Source organism: Bombus affinis, chromosome 14 (genome assembly GCF_024516045.1).
Source record: "Bombus affinis isolate iyBomAffi1 chromosome 14, iyBomAffi1.2, whole genome shotgun sequence".
NCBI classification, from domain to species: Eukaryota; Metazoa; Arthropoda; class Insecta; order Hymenoptera; family Apidae; genus Bombus; species Bombus affinis.
This window is the reverse complement of record NC_066357.1, coordinates 5,799,691-5,818,774: the sequence shown is the minus strand read 5'-3', so window position 1 is coordinate 5,818,774 and position 19,084 is coordinate 5,799,691. Positions and strand designations below refer to the sequence as shown.

Below are 19,084 nucleotides of genomic sequence, written 5' to 3'. Positions count from 1 at the left end.
GAGACGCCATATTGAGCGAATGTTGATTGAATGCAGTTTAGGTGTTTACGCGGTTCTAAGAAAAACCCGTGAATATACGCATCAATTATCGTTCAGCCCGATTTAGGTATCGGCAAACGATAGGTCGGTGTGGCAGCGGTATCACGCGGCGACAGAATGAGCGGCAGCGACGGCGAGGACGGTCAGTGCAACGGGACGATAGAAAGCAACGTAGTAGCGATGGATGACGTTCTTGTTAAGAAACACACTGACGACACTCTCTGCGATGGATGTGTTACCGTCGAAGGCGATTTCACGCGACAGGAAAGCAAACGGACTATTAATTATACAGAGGATGCTGTTAGCTCTCCCGTTGTTGCGGACTCGATCCCTGTCGCGGACTCGATCCCAGTCGCGGACTCGGTTCCTGTCGCGGTATGTTTTCTTCTAGCGAACACCGTTTCATCCCGCATCAACAATCGTCAACCACGAACACGTTCTACTTGCAGAGCGTGACACTTGACGAAAGCGTAGTGGATGAGTTTATCAAGGGCGCGAGGGCTTCCCATAGCATGGAACTGAATGCGATGCAAACGAGGCCTGAGTCGCTTGTCGAAAGTCCAAGTACCGCTGTGAACATAGACAACCCGTTCAGGGGTAAGGAAATGTGTTCATGCGATGTATGCAAAGCAAAAAGGTAATTGTTGTATTGTCAATGAATGGGGAGTGATCCCGTACTGGTGGATGACATTAATGGTTGCCTTTAACGCAGGGAACTGCTTAGAGAGGAGTTACATAAAGCCATGAAGTTCCAAAATCTATGGGCAGAGTTACGTCAACATATAAGGGGTTCCTTTAATGTTGCCTTAGAAGCTTCTTGTTTCCTTGGAGGGTTAGAGTTCCAACAAACTCCATTTTCAGCGGATGATACGCACAAGATTGTTTTGCAGTAAGTTCAATAGTTGATGTGAGGATAATTACTGAGTGTGATTTATGAAGCTAAATATAGAATTTTTTTTCAGACTGTGTAAAAGGAATCCTCATCAGTTATTTATGAGGCTAGTAAGCCTGGCACAGGAGTTTGTTGTAGAAATAAAAGTTCGATTATTAAATCTTTTACAACATCTTAGTGTAAATAATTTACCAGAAATTTTTCTTATAGGTTAATATAAATATAATACTATACCTATAATTAAATAATTTACCTCTGCTAGTTGATGCAAATAGTTCCATGTATCTCTTTTTATAGGCCTTTTAGATGATTATGATGCATTAATAACAACAGCTGTGAAAATTTCTGAATTTGTAAAACTTTTAAAAGATCATTTGGGCAAGTTCAATTATAAATTTCCTTTACCATGGGCTGCTTTTATTAAGAAATTATATCAGATTTATATATATGATGATCCATTTATACAAAACAGTCTGTCACCTTTTATTGGCCAGGTAAAGGAACTTATAGTATATTAATATTTTAATTTATTTATAATGTCCAATAGATGCTGAAATACGTATCTTATGTTTTACAGTTAAAGAAAGTTTTGCCCTTAAAAAGCTCGGAATACCAGCGTCTTTTCCATCGGTATTTATGGTTTGAGAAAGAAATGACGGTAATTAGAGATCTATGGGCAGAAACTGAATCGTGGATGGACAAGTACAAGTAAGTGATTATATGAATTATATTTTAACAATAACACAACTATATATCGACTGATCACAATCCCAGGAAAGAAAATCTATGAACAAAGTTTCATAAGCGGTGCGTATTTCAGTGCAGAACAAGCATGTCGAATGACCCATCTTAGGCAAGTAAGGGAAGTGTTCACAGCAACTAGGAAACTTATGGAACCACGTATGTTAAATAAGTGGACCGACGTTGAAAGGTATGTTCATATAAAAATAAAATACTGTATATTATCTTGTATATATTTATGAATCAATGGTTTGATGTCTCCTTTTATTCCAGTGAATTGTATGAAGCGAATGGCCAACTTTCGGCGATTACTTCGCAAGAAAAAGTTGGCGTATCAGAGGTGGACAACAGGCCTTTAAGTCCTACACCGGATTTAAGTTTGGATTCACCCAATATGCCTCCAAGTATCGAGATATTACAAATTTTATTGGATGACTGGAGCAAGGTTGTAAAGTCTCTACGTCAGAAATTATCTGATGTAACAGATGCACAACCGACTACGGACATTTATACTAATGGACAGGAAGATTTCTTTGATTATGCTTGCGCAACTTGCCATTTAGTACAGTCTGCAATGAGATCAGTCAGGTACTTCTTACTATATCTATGGGAATTATAAGCATTTTTAATTTTTATTAATCTATGGATTCTTTTTAAAGGGCTCATATTGAAGGAACTTGTTTAGAGAATAATATAGAAGAAGAAAAAAGCTGTGAATGTCATATGTGTATAGGACCTGCGATATCTTCTAGTGTAAGAATATTTTTGTTTCTTTATTGTTACTTTTTTATTAATATAACATTAATAATTAACCGAATTAACTTACAGATTAATAAAAGTGATGCAGAAAATATATTATTACCATTAGAAAATCCTTTTCCACAACTTACAAATGGATTCTTAGGTAAAAATTCTTACAATGTGGAAAATAGTGGAATTTATGCCAAATATATTATCTAATATCATTTGATTTTATTGTAGAAGATACGGCTAATTTTTCGGCAACGCAAGTAAAGAAAAAAATAGAGGATCTGGAGATAAAGGAAATAAAGAGCGACGGCAATGAAATAAGAATCGAAAATGAAGATGTTGATTTAAGGGCGCCCGATCCACAACTTTGTTCATGTGTATATCAGCATGTGAAAGAAATAACAGAGAGAAAAGTGGTGCTAGAAAATCCACCTTGTTTGTGTTTGCTAAACTCCAAACGGAAGATATGGGACACTTGTCCATGCCTAACAAAATGTAAGAGCAATGAAGTAAAAAGAATCTTATTTTCTATTGCGATAAAAATCTTCATATGTTTTATAATATTATAGCTGTACCTGAACCAGTTTCACCGAATGATCATCCAAAGCCACCGTCGCCTTCTATCGTGAAGGCTAATCAGGAACCAAATAAACCTGCAGTAAAAACTGGTTCTACGCAGTCTGCTCAAACACAGACGAGGCATTCTACAACGCAGACACCGAACACCGCTCACAATCATACAACGCATCAGGGTAAATATACATAATGAGTCATTACAGCTTGTAGAGTCAAAATTAAAAATTTTTGTTTTTTCTATTGGAAATTGTTCTACATACCAATGAAAATACTGTGGTACAGAATTTAAATGGCATTTCCCTTTCTAAATAGTTATTAATAATGTTAGAAAATGTAGAGAAAAATATAAATGCCAATAAACGTCAGTTAATGATTTCTTAGCATTTGTCTATTCCGTTTATGTAAATCTAAATGAATGGAACATTCAATTTTTTTTATAATTAACAAGTGGCACATACAGGGTTGTTCTACAAATGTACTTTTCTTTTCCACAAACTTGAATTACATTAGTCTCCATATTCTTCCTTTACCTCTTAAAAATTTTTTTCTTGACACTCAGTGTTTTCTACAAACATTTTTCAATTAATAATCATTTAGTGTTCAACTTTTTAAGTACTCGTCGAAATTTAAATAACTTATTTTTTTTAATCTCACAAGCTTATATGTATATACGTGTATTTTTTGGACTTCTATAGGTACCACTCATTCACATACACATGGGTCCCTTCCAGACTTGGTAAAAAACACGGGTCCTACCCATAGATCTCATAGCCACAGCAATCATTCGTCGCACGCCTGTCACAAACAGGCTAATGTCGAGCACATTAAAAGAGTCTCGTGCAACGACTGTCAGTATTCGCTGCACTATTTTTAAAGATTTTTGTTTCATAATTATTTTTTTATTTTACCAGAAAAATAATATGTATGAAATTTCTGCATCATTTTAGTAAGTTCCGGAGATGGGGATTGTTCGGATTCCGGGAGTAGTCAGGAAGACTCTTGTTCTACCAGCAGTTCCGTGCAAAGGGATTCCAGTAGACATTGCGACTGTTGTTATTGCGAAGTATTTGGCCATGGAGTTGTAAGTAGTCTTCGTTATTTGGAATTTACATATAACCTACTGCGTTATATTATGAATGAATATTTTTCTTCAGCCTTCGGTAGCACCAGTTAGTAGAAATTATAATGAAATGAGAGAACGATTACGACAATTACTAACCAAGAAAAAAGCTAGGAAGTGTAAAGCCACGTGTAGCCCTTCAAAAAGTTCGTCAGATTCGTTGGTATCTGATACAAGTACGGAAACGAAGGCAGCGACAAATGCAGCGCCGAGATTGAATACTCCAATTTCGACTGTCCCTGCGATACAAGTGGATCAACGAGATCAAAGAGATCTGGAAGAGTTGCTTGAGTTCATTGAGGGTAATCAGAATGGAAAGAAAGATAATAATAAAAAGGCCGAGAAAAAAGCTAGGCAGAAGCAACGTAAGGTGAATATAAATAGAGGTTAACGTTTTATTTTCTTTGGATATCTGCGTAAGATTAATTAACTTTTGATTATTTATTTGTTACAGCTGGAAGAAAAGCTTAAAAGAGATAGGCAAGAAGCCGAAAAATTGAAACTGATAGAGTTACAAAAAAAGACACCGGAAGTAACGATCACCGTTGTAGACCCGCAAAAACCTGTTCCTCAAAGATTATTACCTCAGTGTAACCTACCCGAAGTATCTATTTTACCTACGTCACCCCCAGTAGCATTGCCGACTGTAAAGCAATTAAGTAATAAAAAGAAAGACAAACAAGAAGTCTGTAGCAATAGTAGTAACACTAGTAGCAGTAGCTGTAGCAGCAGTAGTAGTAGTACCAGTAATATAAATAGCAAAACGAAGACTGCATCTGTGAATACCAATGTAAAGAACAAAAGTATTAGTAAAGCCGAGAAATTGATGATCTCTGGTCAGGTGAACAATAAAGCGGTGATCAAAAGCGATAAAACTGAAGTTAGCAATAAAAGTAACAAAATACAGACAAACAATAGCAATAGCACAAATGTGAAAAATAACGCAATGGACAAATCACTGACTGTCGACTTGGATAATAAAAACTTGACGAAGAAAGAAAGGAAAAAGTTGAAAAAAAAAATGAAAAAAATGGAGGAGGTGAAGGCAAAAGAGGAGACAAAGAAACCGGTTCAGACGGAGACTCAACCGCAGATCGTGACAATTAAGAGAGTCATGGAGTCTAATAGCGCGGAACCGACAGTCACGATCACGTTAAAAGGTCAAACACCGGCTGAAGATAAAGTTCTATTCACTTTGGTGAATGGTCAGACGAAAGAAGTAACTGGCTTGAAACTGGAGAACGAACAAAGTCAGAACGTTTACGGGAAGAAAAAGAAAACCAAAGCAAATAATAATAACAACAATAATAATAATACTAGTAATAATAACAATAATTCGTTGCAACAGGGAAACAAACAGCAGCAAACGAACAATTCGAAACAGCAGACGCAGAATAAAATTTGTGACAGCAAGAACAATATGAAACAACAGTCGAACAATGAAAAGAGCAAAGGGAAGCAAGTAGACGAGAAAAAAATACAGCAACAGAATATTACTGAAATAAAAACGAAGTCTAAGAAAGACAAGAAAAATATAGAAAACAAGGAGAATGTGCTGCAACAAAACGTCGTAAATAAGAATAAGAATCAATCACAGAACGTAAGTGGAAAGAAACAGAATAAAGTTAATACCCCACCTCAAACTCCAGTTTCGCAAAAGCCATCACAGAACTTCAATATCAGTAGCGACAACAAAAAAACGAAAATACAGTCGCAAGAGAGAAATGGGCAATTAAATTCCAACAAAAGCAGTAAGAACACATCTGCTAGTATTACTATTAAACAAATGAAAGGTGACAACCAAAAAATTCAAAGTAAATTAATAAATCAGACGACGATCAAACAACGACAGGAATTGCATTCAGCATCCACGGAAAGAATTAATTCGCCATTGAGCAGTCAGTTCAAAGATATTGGCGCAAATTCGAAGATTAACATAGAGAATTTAAAGCTGCCACCCGGTATTACGATAACTAAAGTTGACGCTCCTGCGAAACCCTTGCCAATCAGATCAGCGCCACTGCCTAAACCAGTAAATCCGCCTAAGCAAACTACGATAATTGCAGCACCGATGAGCGGCGTTCAATCAAGTTACGCGAGTTCTCAGGCGGGTGGTAATGTAATAGTAGTGGACACTGGAAAATTGAAGCAGGATCTATTACCTAAACCGGCAGAAAAAGGTAAGATAACAAATATTCTATATTCTATTTCTAATATTTCGTCTAACTTTACTAGTTGTTTCATAGTATTTAATAATAGCTTATAATAATATAATTATATATTTTCGTAATAATAACGATATCTTATCCTAGATGTTGCTAAAGAAACGCAACAAAGTCAGAGCACTACCAACAAGAAGAAGAAAAAAAAGAATAAAAACGGATTAAATTCTAGCAACACGTCACATCAACCAACAATACAAAATAATGATCCTTTCGTGAACGACCATGCTGATGAGCCTGCCAGAATACTTCACAACCCAAGTACCAATATGGTAACCATAAGGAACCCGGCGTTTGGCCCGATGAAGGTGCCACCTACCCAACAGGCGGCGATCATAAAAGTATCAGAGAATGGTATGGTCACCATTAGGAGTCCTGCGTTGCAGCAGGCGATCAACGCAGGCCTTACATCCCCTCCAAAGCCAGATTATATCGTGAAAGGTGATCTGTCATCAAAAACGTCGATGGAAAACTCAAGTTTAAAACACACTAATGGTATTATCCCGTCGAGTTTGGCGGAGCTGCGAAGCAGACTGACGCCAGACTGTACGACTTTAAGTGGCTTGGCTAATATACAAATCAGTAAAGTAACGAATGGTCAACCTATACCGGAGAACGGAATCAACCTAAAGGGGACTAGCGTGACGTTGACAAAAGTGAGGACAGAGCCCTGCATGGAGGATGTGCAGTGCGCAAAAACGGCGGTTCGAGAAGCGATAAACGCCTCGATAGCGGCATCGTCTAGCGGCAAGAGCAAGAAAAAGAAGAAGCGCGGTACCGGTACAAGACAATGCGGAGATGACTGGAACCTCGTTGGTGAGAAACAACAATAATCAGAATTTAACATGTAAATTTGCTTCTTTCATTTTTTTGTTTTCCTTAACACACACCCGGGCTGCATTTCTCGCTCCCGGTATGAGACAAAACCGTTTTCTTTTTGTTTATTTTTATTTTCTTCTTTGTCTTCTGTTTCTATCTAAAGAATGAAAGATTAGCATACATTATCAGGAAACATTGATTAGAGATAATATGTATATATCGTACACAGCCGACATGTAAAAAGTATTTTAAACAATTGGACGTGTAAGATCGTTAGGCTAAGTCAAACTGACGACGGTTTTTCTTTCGTTTCGTTTTCCGTCAGGAGTGGACAGTGTACCGCGTTAGGACCCAAGTCTCGGTCGCAGGCTATAGTTCGAAAGAGAGAAAATTTAATCGAATGTACCGGGGATGTGTACACTTCGGGATCTCCTCAAATTGGCCGCCACGAATTTCTCGGGGGATTGTCCGGAAGAGAACTTTAGCCAGTGAGCACTATCTTTTCTTTATTTTCCTTCGCGTGTCCCGACTTCATATTTTCTGTTTGACCAATCAGGCGACTACTGATCCATCGAACTTTGTACTGTAGTGATCACATCCGCCACATAACAAACTACTACTATTCGATCTTAGGATAGTTTATAGTCCTTTTTCCTCCTTATATTTTAGAGACGTCTCGCTTACATACATCTTTTGTATTATACTTCCTCTTGTATTGTATTATATTTTTTCTTTGTTTCCTTTCTAGTTACGTGTCCTCGAACGATGTATAAGTCGCGAGACACATTTCGATGCTGAGCATGATGTTTTTAGAGAGAATACTTCGCGCATATTAGACAATTAGATGTGAACGGAAGCTTTTAATCGATCTTGTATTAGGAAACAGAGAAAAGGAAAAAAGGTGAAAGATAAAGAAAAGATACGTAGATCACTCGAGAGATTGACGCTTTGTCAAGTTCATTGACCATGACAACGAGTTCTACATATGGCTACTATTTATCTAAAATCACAAATTGTGGTATGTTTGGCTAATCCTAAGTGATCGATGACAAAGTATACGAAATCGATTTTTGATAACGCATTTCAATAAAATTATGATATTTTTCCATTATCACGATCTCTTATTTCTTGTTGTGTTTCGAGAACCGCTGTGTTACCAAACAATCGAAAACAAGCTGTTGCATGCTTATGGATCACGTGAAGCGTTCTCTTTTGTCATCGCCGACGACGATATCTTTAGAAATTGACTGGTCTCTTCAGTTCTCGCTACGTTTCCTCTCAAATCTTTAATCGAAATTTGCCTGTTGCTCTATTTCATACGTCTTATCGTAATTCCATCAAGATACTATCTATTTTTAAGTTAAGTTTCTTTACTTTTATTCTATTCAAGTGTTATCGCTATTTATTTATATCTTAATTGCATACCTACAATTTGTCACTGTTCAAATACATTAAAGTCAATAATTATTAGAAAAGAAAGATAAGAGCTTGAAATGCGAGAAATTCCAAAGAAACAGCCAAAATAAAAAAAAAACAGACTTTTTCTCCATTACCCTGCGTTAGGGTCATCAACGTCTAGTATTCAGAGCGTGTCTTTTGCAGAGAGCGTATTCACGCCCAAAGATATAGACCTCGAGGACGGGGAAATGGACGACGCGGAGCGTGAACTAGAGGCGTTCAAGAGGTTTTGCCTGCAGTCGGTGCCGCCTCCGCGCAAGGAGAAGGTCAATCTCAACATCAAGGACATCGTACTAAAGAAGAAGTCATCCTCGTCGTCGTCCTCCTCGGCGGCTGCCGCTGTGATAGCCGCGAATTGATTTCTCTTTCGACTAACGTTAGATGTCCCCTATCGCTACTACCATTATCACGGCTGCTATAGTCGCGCAAGCGCGTGTGCGTGTGTTGTTAACTTCACACGGAATTAACGAGAGATTTTGAAAGCCGCTGAATTCTTCTTTTCTTTGGATAAAACAAAAGGAACCTTTATTATAGATCAGACAATAATATATTATACCATATTGTTAAATTGTCTGCTGATTATCTTCTTTGAGGACGTACAACTTTTACGCGACGAACATTGGTCTTAATTACGAAAAGATATTCGTATCAACGCGTTATCCATTTACCCAGCACGGTTGATTTTAATTCGTTGGTGCGCACGCTGGTGTACGCGCGCATTACGTTGATGTACACGCGCAGAGCCGATCTCGAGGCCGCGATTTACCATGAAAAATAGTTGTCCGCCAAACAGCACGTGGATCATTTCTTTTTCATGCATCAAAAATAAAAAAGAACACGTATCATGTTCTTTCGCGTGATTAGCCGTTAAGAGAATTCCGCTATTTTTGCCACGGCCGATGCGCGTGAACACACGACGAACCGGAAACAATCGACGATCTTACGGGTTCCGACGACAGAGTTGCGCCTAATTGTTACGAACGATCATCGTACGACAAAAAAAGATATGCTATGAGACGAACGAATAATAGAAGGGCAGCCACCGTAGTTCGGCAACAACGTTGGCAACGTTGTAACGAGGAGGAGTGATAATATTGTCGTCGTGTCGGCGCCTAGTCGACTTCGTATTTTTAATATATTACTTCACGGGCGTATTACTTTCGCGTTTCTCTTCTTCCGTATACGGAACAGACGAACAGCGAAAAATTGATACTAATAGGTAGAATGTTCGCGAGAGAGAAAGAGTGAGAGTGAGAGTGAGAGAGTGAGGGGTGGGTGACGCGTGGCATTTTTCTCGAGACACAGCGAGCCGTAGATATATAATATGTTATATAAATATAAAGTGTATGTATGTATATGTATATCTATAAATATAGTAGGAACGAATTTTCCCGTCGAAGAGGTCGGTATTGTAAAAACTACGGCCCACCGACACGTAATCGCGAGAACGATCATGGCGGCTGTGACGCACATAGTGCCCGACGCAAATACCTGCCCGAATCATGGATCGATCTACCGAATCGTTTTCTCTGTGCGACCCAGGCAAAAATCGATAATGACGCGAGACGTTTCTCGTCGCATCGCGTCGCCACGATCGTCATCGCCAGCTTAAGAGCACAGTTCTTGATCGACGATCTTATTGTCTGATACGCGATACTATATTACACACGGAGACACCTTTTCTCTTTGAATCTTTTTTTTTTCAATAAAAGCAGATATGCATTTTTACCAAAGATCTTGCGTTTTTATGTCCTTCCTTGTCGTTCACTTTTGATGCTTCCTTTCAATTTATAGAAGAAACGGTATTTTTCTATCGAATTTGAGGCAATTTGTCTCGGTAGCGTTGCAGATTTCATAAAAATGGAGGGGTATGAGCTTGGAAACTGAAAAATGGTTTATTAGATAATTTGTTACATCGTGTGTTACGTACAACGATTACCAAAGATAGAATTAATTTAAATACATTTCCAGAAACCGATACCTTCGCCGCTTTCTCTTTACTATAATAAACTATTCTAAATAATTACAAGTATGTTCGAGAGTTTCAATAGTTTACAACGTTCCAACTTATTTCACTTTACTTTTCTTTCGCTGTTAAGGTGCTCATCAAATCGTCCAAAATCACACGTAGACCCCGATGGTGCTGCCTTATAGCATCCTAAAAACATTATTCAAACAGTTGATTAAGAGATCACGTACATATATATTTTCATTTATCCAAACATCAAATAAACGAGGATCGTTCTAAACATATGTTTTTTCAATTATGTATATTGATGTAAGAGCGTGTAAGAAACGATGGACACCAAGGAAATCGACGTAATTACTAGAGACGTTACTAGAGACACGCTATTAGGAATAAACAAAGAGACTATACAGAGATTTCGTGTAGTCACGATCCGTACGATTTGTATGCATCGCGGAACAGATCGATCTGACATATTCTCGATGATCAGGCGCCAGATCGGCGGCGTTGCGATTTCTCATGCTAGCGCCGTTGCCGCTATCCTCAGGTGCATGAATTATTTCACGGGGCGGGACGCTCGCTCGTCGATGGATCGAATCGAGGCGACAAGCTATACCGGGTTTCCGGTTTCGCGGAAAATGCGACTCTCGTAGCAGTATTGCATAACTACGAATGAGGTCGCTGCTCTCGATCTGTCGCACGATTTTGAAACCAACTTAATTCGACATTTTCGTACACGCATCGATATCTGGGACGGAATTTAAAATTATAAAACGCGATTCGCATTTTATTTCAATATCTACGGGATTTAACTGCGTCTGATAATGAGTAATTTACGAAGTCGATTTGATTTAAATTACGATATTAATTATTCTATTTTACCATCTCTGTAATTTTATAATTACTAGGAATTTATTAATCTTATGTAAAGTGATTCACAGGTATATATCTGGTATAGCTATATTTATTTACGTTTTTATTTGCCATTTATGACGATCACTAGCTCTTGGAATGGTAATCAATGTACTTTCACAAAGCAAATAAAGTATTGATTACAGAAGATTAAATTATTTATAGTGTCATATTTCACGGACTATTTAGCTACAAATAAAACAGACGAGAAATATAGACGAGATTGTCCAAACATAGCAACCATTAGAATGTTAAATAACTGTTAAGTAAACTTGATCGTCGAAATTACCGTTAGAAACTGTTACTTCACTTTGAATTATGATTAGATAACGCCAAGTTCGAATTCGAGCCGCTGAATCCAATGATTGCATAAAATTTCGAAGGTACAAGGATCTCCAACGGAAGTTAGCACATTGTAACGAGCTAGCGCCGGAAAGGAGATCAACGATGCGTGGAATATTAGACATTGGCATGCACCTTAGCGTAGATATTCGCATCGCGTGCAACCGCCATGCACCCACGCGCATTACGCATTACGAATTTACGTCAGTCGGAAGACACGTTAAGTCGTTGACTTATCGGACACTGTTGGACTAACCCTTGGGCTACTTCGGTGTTTGTAATTTTAAAAGAGAAGAGGACAATTTCGAAAAACATGTATTAACCTCCTTTCTTTTTTCTTTTTTATGGAAGAGTAGTTTCTGAATTTTAAATTAAAATAATTAATATAATTAATAAATTGAGCCCTCTGAAAAATTATAGCTTATTGAAAGATTCTAAGAAAAGTATGAAGCTTCTTATATTTCTCAAAATTATTTTTTATTTGTTAAAGTTTCTTTTCATATCGATACAATTTAGGTAATGAAGAAAGTGCTGTATCTTGAGAAAAAGATATAGTTGGAATCCTAAAATAAAATGTTTCCTATTAAATAAGAAAAATCGATGATACATAAACCGAGTCTAGCGGCACGTTAATCATTTTAATTATGGTTATCTATGCGCTCTATAAGCCTAAGTCATACATACATGACGTATGGTAATATGTAGCGGTCTTTCTAGTTAACATCCGCCGCCGCTAGATGGTGCAACTGTTCCTATAATTCGCGCGCTAAACACATCTAACGGATGTTCAAAAACTTCCCACTATTACTTCAATAAGGCTTACTTTAGAAGAACTTACTTTACGAACACAATACATGATACTTTTCTAAATATTCAGAGTTTATATGAATAATTCCTTTCCAATAAATGAATTTCTATAAAGAGAAAGAAAAAGACCAGGTTTTAAATTAATTTCCACAAAATTTTCATTTTAAGAAACTTATCTTACCATTGAAAACTGATACATGTATAACAAAGTTCGTATGAATAGTTCCTTTCCAAGGAAACAATTCCTTAAGAAAAGAAAAGTATTCTGAATTAATTTCTACATAATTTGAATCAATTCCAACGACAAATAAATTAAAATGATATGCAACAATTTACAAGCACACGGATATTAAAAAATACCTCGTTCCGCCCAACCATTAAATAACGTTCGTGTTTAAAGGTACAATTAACGACTGCTCGTCGCGAGATCAAAACTTCGTCGGAGAAGAGGCGCAATGAAAAAAATGCAGAGGAGAGAAGAAAGAGAGGATCGGGGATGGCGTGCGGCCTTACTATTTCAAGCGAGATCAAACGAGCCAGATTTGTGCGCCCATCGGCATTTCTGCAGCACTGGCAAAGAGAAAGAACGGCGTATTATTCGTAGAATGACGAACCGTCGCACTTTACATCGACTTTTCTCCTCTTCCTTTGCGAACACTCTAAGAGGAACAACCACTTCTGTTCCTCGTCTTTCTTAGGAACTTTCCCATCTATGTGTTTCTACATTTATCTTTAATCGTATTAGGTTATGCGAAATGTTTCTTTCATTTTATAAGAAAATAATAGACGCACAATGTTTCTTGTTTTATATTAGTTTATTGAATTATGCACGAACATAATAATAGAAATAAATCAATAAGATAATAATAATAATTCAATAAGATAATATAAAACAGAAATTGTTGTTCATCTATTATCACCTTATGAAACGAAAGAAACTTTTCGGACAACCTAATACATCTAATTTTGTCGATTTTCCGTCCAGAGAAGGTTAATTTAGTGTGTGATATATTTGTTTCACACAACTTCAGTGAAAAGTTGGAGGAGAATTCTCTATAGACACACACACATATGTATATATATATATATATAGTATGCAGTGATAAATTCAAAGTTACTAGATCTAGAGAATTCCTTTTGTAATAATACGTAGATCGCAGACTATTATGGAAATTTATATTTCTGTGAACATAATAACGGAATTAATCGTCTGACTTATGAAACGTTACGGAGGCTTTTATACACTGCATATTTTATATATTTTTATAAATTATGGATTTGCGCGATTTCAAATATCTCATAAATGAATACAAAAGGCCACAGTGTTGCGATATGTTATCTGTTCGCACGACGCACGACAAAAAGATATTCCTTCCAAGATCGATGTTTTATGCTTCTAGATTACGTTACTTCTTTATTCGTTTAGCGTACCATTGATTATTTACTGTTGAGGATGACTGATAGAAGAACGAGTGGATGAATTTGTAATAGAAAAATATATTAAAATAAATAAAGGTATAAGTATAATGTATAAGTTTATGCTGATCCAGATCCTTATTCTTTTAGTGTTACAATACAATAGAATCGATAGGGAGCACGTTCATATACTTGTAGCAAAAGAACATTAGCAAAAAGGTTAACCTTATAGGTCTAGATAAAGGCTACAAGGAACATAAATAGAAAACTATTTATTAGTTCCTTTGTTCCTAGACCTTGTAACCCAAAACATAATTTATATTCAAGGGCACAATAATATGGACCTCTGCTTATTTACAATATTTTTATTTCACTAAATTCTATTTTCTACGTAATAGGGGTCTCCAGGTCACGGATGTACATAAATAAAGATGTAGAGTTTTTCTTGAAGTAATTATTTCAACATTTACAAATAATTATTATTCGTCAATCTTTCGTTTCCCCAATTGAGCTGAATAGAATGTTAGATTTTACCCTTCAATTGATCCTCATCTGTTAACGTAAATTGCAAAGAGCAGAAGAAAATAATCACAAGGAAACAATTCAATTGATCAACCAACCAATGTAACTCATCAAAGAAACTTTTCTAGTAACTTCCACGCGTTCATTGGAGGGGAAAAAAACCTGTTGCGGAGCAACGTTTCTCCGATTCAAGATTCATAACGAAACGACGACCGGTTGCTTGGTAACAACTGGATTTAAACCGATGCACTCCGCTGCGCATTGCAATGCACTATTGCGGAAGAACAATTAACGAGTTCATTTAACCTGGCTGCAGTGTTCCGCGGCTCTATTAGCCAGTTCTCAACGGAGACTTGTGGAATCACCGTATCCCGAGCTATCCGAACGAAAAGCCACGTGTTTCGCCAGCTTTTTTCCACCCTGACATTCCTCCGTTTCTTTCCGCGAGTCGTGAGCGCGACGAAACGGTTTTGCCAGCATCGGCAATTTACTCTTGTTTCGACGTAATCGTTGGAATGCAGGTGATGCATGAAGTGAAGAGCAATCTTGTGAATTCCAGATAACTATCGGACTTGAAATTTCTCTGGATAATGGACGAATAGCGTAATCGTTAATAAGAATGGCCAAATAACTTGTAATTTGTAAATGTATCGGCAAAATTTTATCTTTCTTCGTTATCGAAATAGCTATTTTTTCTCGAGGATTGGTAACTTGGAGTTAGTCACTTGTAAAGTTTCAATAATAATATTGGTAAATATGCAAGATGACAATTATGCAAAAGAGAGAGAAAGAGAGAGACAGAGAGAGATGTTATTAAATAGAACGATGGAATAACTGGCAATTTGCAAAATGTATCAGCAAAGTTTTATATTTCTTTGGTTGGCTGTTCGAGCACTAGTAATTTATTCTCCGTGACTTGTAAAATTTCCGTTAATGTATACTAGTACAATTCTGTAAGAGATCCCGACATTATCCTTTTATTGTTCTATTAAAAAATTGATAATTACAAGTTTCCATGAAAAGCATTAAAAAGCTTGAGTTTATCGCTTTGTAATAATTTTATGCTAAATGTTACGTACTTTAAAAAATCAAGTAACGAATCATTGAACCATATTTATTTGAACCGAAGTTTACAAAAAAAGAAAAAAGAGGAAGAAGAAGAAGGAAGAATCCTAAGCTGAAAGATTTCCTAGAATTCCGCGTATGAATAAAAAATTTCACTTCCAAAGAACGTTAATACAGTTAATGATCGCCGTGGATAAACATCTGTTGGGAATTTAAACAGATAATTTCCCCTACGACAACCTCGGAAAATATCAGTGAACATTTGACAATTTTACGTGAAAGCGGCTCGCGTTTTATCTTCTTCTATCATCCGTGACATTCCTACGCTTCTTCTAACAGCTTACCAGCGTGACATAACGACGATTTTGTCGGCCACCGTGCAATCCACCCTTCGTAATTTTAGCGCGTTCGCAGATCTATGAGCGGTACCGTATAAGCGAGAAGCGATCGTCATCTGCGCTAGGGGAAAAAAAAAGGTACCAGGGAACGCGGGAGCGTGCAACTTCGCTCGACGCGGCTTTAGATTGCTCTCGAGATGCTACGAATGCTCCGCGCAACTCCCAAAGGGACTAAACAAACATTATTACTCGGAATTGCGATATTTTATCCAGCCAGACGTCTCTCCATGAAGAAACTTTTCAGGGAAGGAGGAATTCCTATGAACAGGTGCGCAAACTTGTAGAATTACCCCTCGATTTCCATGTTTCTAAATGGGAAAGGTTATTTCTTGCGTTACGAATACAATTTGTTCGTAAGGATTTACAAGGATTATGCAAGCAGCTTGATGCAACGAATTTGTCAATAGCCAGAGACAGAGAGTTTTAAATAACAGTTGTTTTAAACATTTTTTTTTTTTTTTTAGAGAAAAATTGATTTTTATTCAAATGAAAGCTGGTCGTAGATAAATCTCGAGGAAATTTCTCAGAAAAAAAAAATGATATGATTAAAAAGTATTAATTTTTAATTGTTCTGATTACGAATAATCATTATGGATGATTAAAGTATTTTTGGCGACCAGTAACCGTTATCGACGATGCAAATTTAATTTTCTTTACCAATAAGCAACATAAACGACGGAAGTTCGTTTTGGTTACCGATAACCATTATCGACGGAGAAAATCTTTTCTGGTTACGTTCGATTGCCTGTCATTTCGTTTGATTTGAGGTATTCTTTCAAGTTTCAAGCGAGACTGAGAATCTTCCAACTGTTGCTTAATTTAGAACTAGGTGTCTAGTAATTAATTATTAGATAATGATATTTCTAGTTTCGTACTTGGTAACATTGGTTTGGTAAAGGTTCACACAAACGTCGTTTTGGATAATTATTTTCCATTACCTTAAGTAACTTAGGTATGGTTACTTAAGCGTCAATTACTCGAATTCAAATAATTTCAAATCTTGACTCTCACTTTATAACTAACTTCACTTGTACGAACAGAAACTTGTACTTAAACGACCAAATTCAAGTAATTTATGTAAACGAGGCTTGGTACGATATTTATTGAAATATGTAGTTACTTGAAACGTAAAAGCGTTCATTGTTTGATATTATTCATCGAGCAAGAAATTATGATCGAGCTCCAATAACGTTAGATCATTAACAGTGTTAATTTTATTCGTCGCAGAAAAAATTGTTGACAGAAACGAAACTCGAGTAATAAACTTTTCCTGTATATGAACTAAAAACTCGATCAACATTAAACCGAAGGAATTTTATCAGAGAATTGCTGCATGTAAATGCTCGTAAAACTAATTGTATTAAAATCAACAAACCTTACACGGCTTATCGTGTCGATTTTATAGCGACGCGTACTCACACACCACGCCGTAGTCACTTTATTGCGGCATAAAAGTAGCCGAGCGCGTGGGAAATTCGCGGGAATCCTGGGGACGCGGTTGTAAAACAAACCGGCTCGACTTTCGAAACGATCGATTCTCACACCAGGTTATTTCGCAATTAGATACAGTTTCCGAGAATCTGGTGAAACGTGACGAGAGGGAAAATCACGTGAAAGTCGAGAGAAAATCGTTGCTCGAAGTGAGCCGAGAGCTTCCTAATCGAATGAATTCCAGGCGAGGAGAGAGAAAGAGGCGAGACAAGAAAACGCGAAAAGAAATATGCCAGCAGCCATAATTCGAGACTAACATAATCTGGACAGCAGTTTGTTTGACGCACTTCCTTTATAACGCTTCTATTTACGACTTCCTTCCTAGATTCATCACGGCCACCATAGAAAATTCTTAATCGTACGCGCGATTTTTCTTGTTACGTCCTGAGTTATGCTATTCGGATGTTGTTAGGTATGGTTTACAATATACAAGTTTTGGTAAGTATAGTAAGTTCAGCTTGCAAAGGACGGAAGTAATTACAGGTAAGAAATGCGAGTATTTTTCATTTGGTAACAATGATATAATTCCAGCTCGTTCGTAATTTCATTATATTGTATAATTAGGATTATTCCTATAAGAAAACCATATACATATTACACATATAGAGATACGTATATATATGTGCTAAATCATGTGCTGTTACATAACCTTACATTTATGGTGATATACGCATATGTACACATATATTAAGTTGCCCCAAAAGTTTCTTTTGTTTTATAAGAAAATAATATAAAACAAAAAATCATACCATACATAATAATTCCATACCTAATTCATAAAATAATATAAAACAAAAAATGTAACACCGTAAATGTAAGGTTATGTAACAACACGTGATCTAGCATGTATATTACATTGTGTAATGTATGTATATAATGCATGTATGTATATTACGTATCTATGTACATATGTATGTGGATATATATACATTAGATCATGTGCGGTTACATAACCTTACATTTATGGCACATGAATTTGCGCGAAGAATTTTTAGTGCACTTTGAATTAATAATATTTTTACTTCCGACGTCTAAAACGTATATCCATCGTGTGGGTTTCACCAAAAAGTCTAACGCAACTGAAATTAGTAGCTTTGTGACTCTTAACCTTTAAGGTAGATACATAACCTCACATCCATCGTATACGTTCTACTAGAAATTCTAGTACTCATCAAACTGATAATCCTTCAATTTCTAATCTCTAAAATATTTCCATAGCTTCATATCCATGTTGCAAATGTCACTATAAATTCTGAAGCTCCTTAAATCGGTAGTTCTTCATAATTCCTAACCTATAAAATTCCTCTATGATCTTACATTCACCGTACAAGTTTCGCTAGAAATTCTAACGCAGTTCAATTTGACAATTTAAAAGGGTTGCTACAACAAGGAGGTAATTCTACTTTCTAGCAATTTAGATAAAACAACAAAACTTCAATTCTTTTTTTTTGCGAACTCTTCAACTTCTAGTCTCCAAAATAACTTTACAGAAATACCATTAAACGAAGCGGTACATATCCTGGAAATATTCACCAGCGATCAGACATC

The 19,084-nt window shown here is 36.6% G+C and overlaps 1 protein-coding gene across 6 annotated transcripts; it reads left to right on the top strand.

Annotated features, from left to right (window-relative positions):
• The first annotated feature begins 10 nt into the window (after positions 1-10).
• Positions 11-10,350, top strand: LOC126923787 (uncharacterized). Of its 6 annotated transcripts, none has more exons than XR_007713315.1 (19): positions 11-414; positions 489-676; positions 752-928; positions 1,002-1,141; positions 1,229-1,425; positions 1,509-1,639; positions 1,752-1,862; positions 1,946-2,260; positions 2,332-2,425; positions 2,501-2,576; positions 2,654-2,917; positions 2,992-3,174; positions 3,694-3,846; positions 3,946-4,079; positions 4,153-4,488; positions 4,573-6,298; positions 6,431-7,156; positions 7,485-7,647; positions 8,762-8,909. XR_007713315.1 is itself a non-coding variant. In XM_050737575.1 (18 exons), the coding sequence occupies exons 1-18, from the start codon at positions 157-159 to the stop codon at positions 8,974-8,976; spliced, it is 5,424 nt and encodes a 1,807-aa protein (XP_050593532.1). In that variant the 5' UTR covers positions 11-156; the 3' UTR covers positions 8,977-10,350. The 6 variants fall into 6 exon arrangements, 4 of the variants coding, with proteins under 4 accessions (XP_050593532.1, XP_050593535.1, XP_050593534.1 ...); XR_007713316.1 differs by lacking the exon at positions 8,762-8,909 and adding an exon at positions 7,908-8,270; XM_050737575.1 differs by lacking the exon at positions 7,485-7,647 and having other exon boundaries at positions 8,762-10,350.
• Positions 10,351-19,084: the final 8,734 nt, after the last annotated feature.

What these genes read in the sequence shown, in the direction of transcription:
- LOC126923787 (XM_050737575.1), top strand. Translation starts at nt 157, where the DNA reads ATGAGCGGCAGCGACGGCGAGGACGGTCAGTGCAACGGGACGATAGAA. An exon ending in AAGTATTTGGCCATGGAGTT is followed by an intron (nt 4,080 to 4,152) that starts GTAAGTAGTCTT and finishes ATTTTTCTTCAG; the next exon opens with CCTTCGGTAGCACCAGTTAG. An exon ending in CTAGGCAGAAGCAACGTAAG is followed by an intron (nt 4,489 to 4,572) that starts GTGAATATAAAT and finishes TATTTGTTACAG; the next exon opens with CTGGAAGAAAAGCTTAAAAG.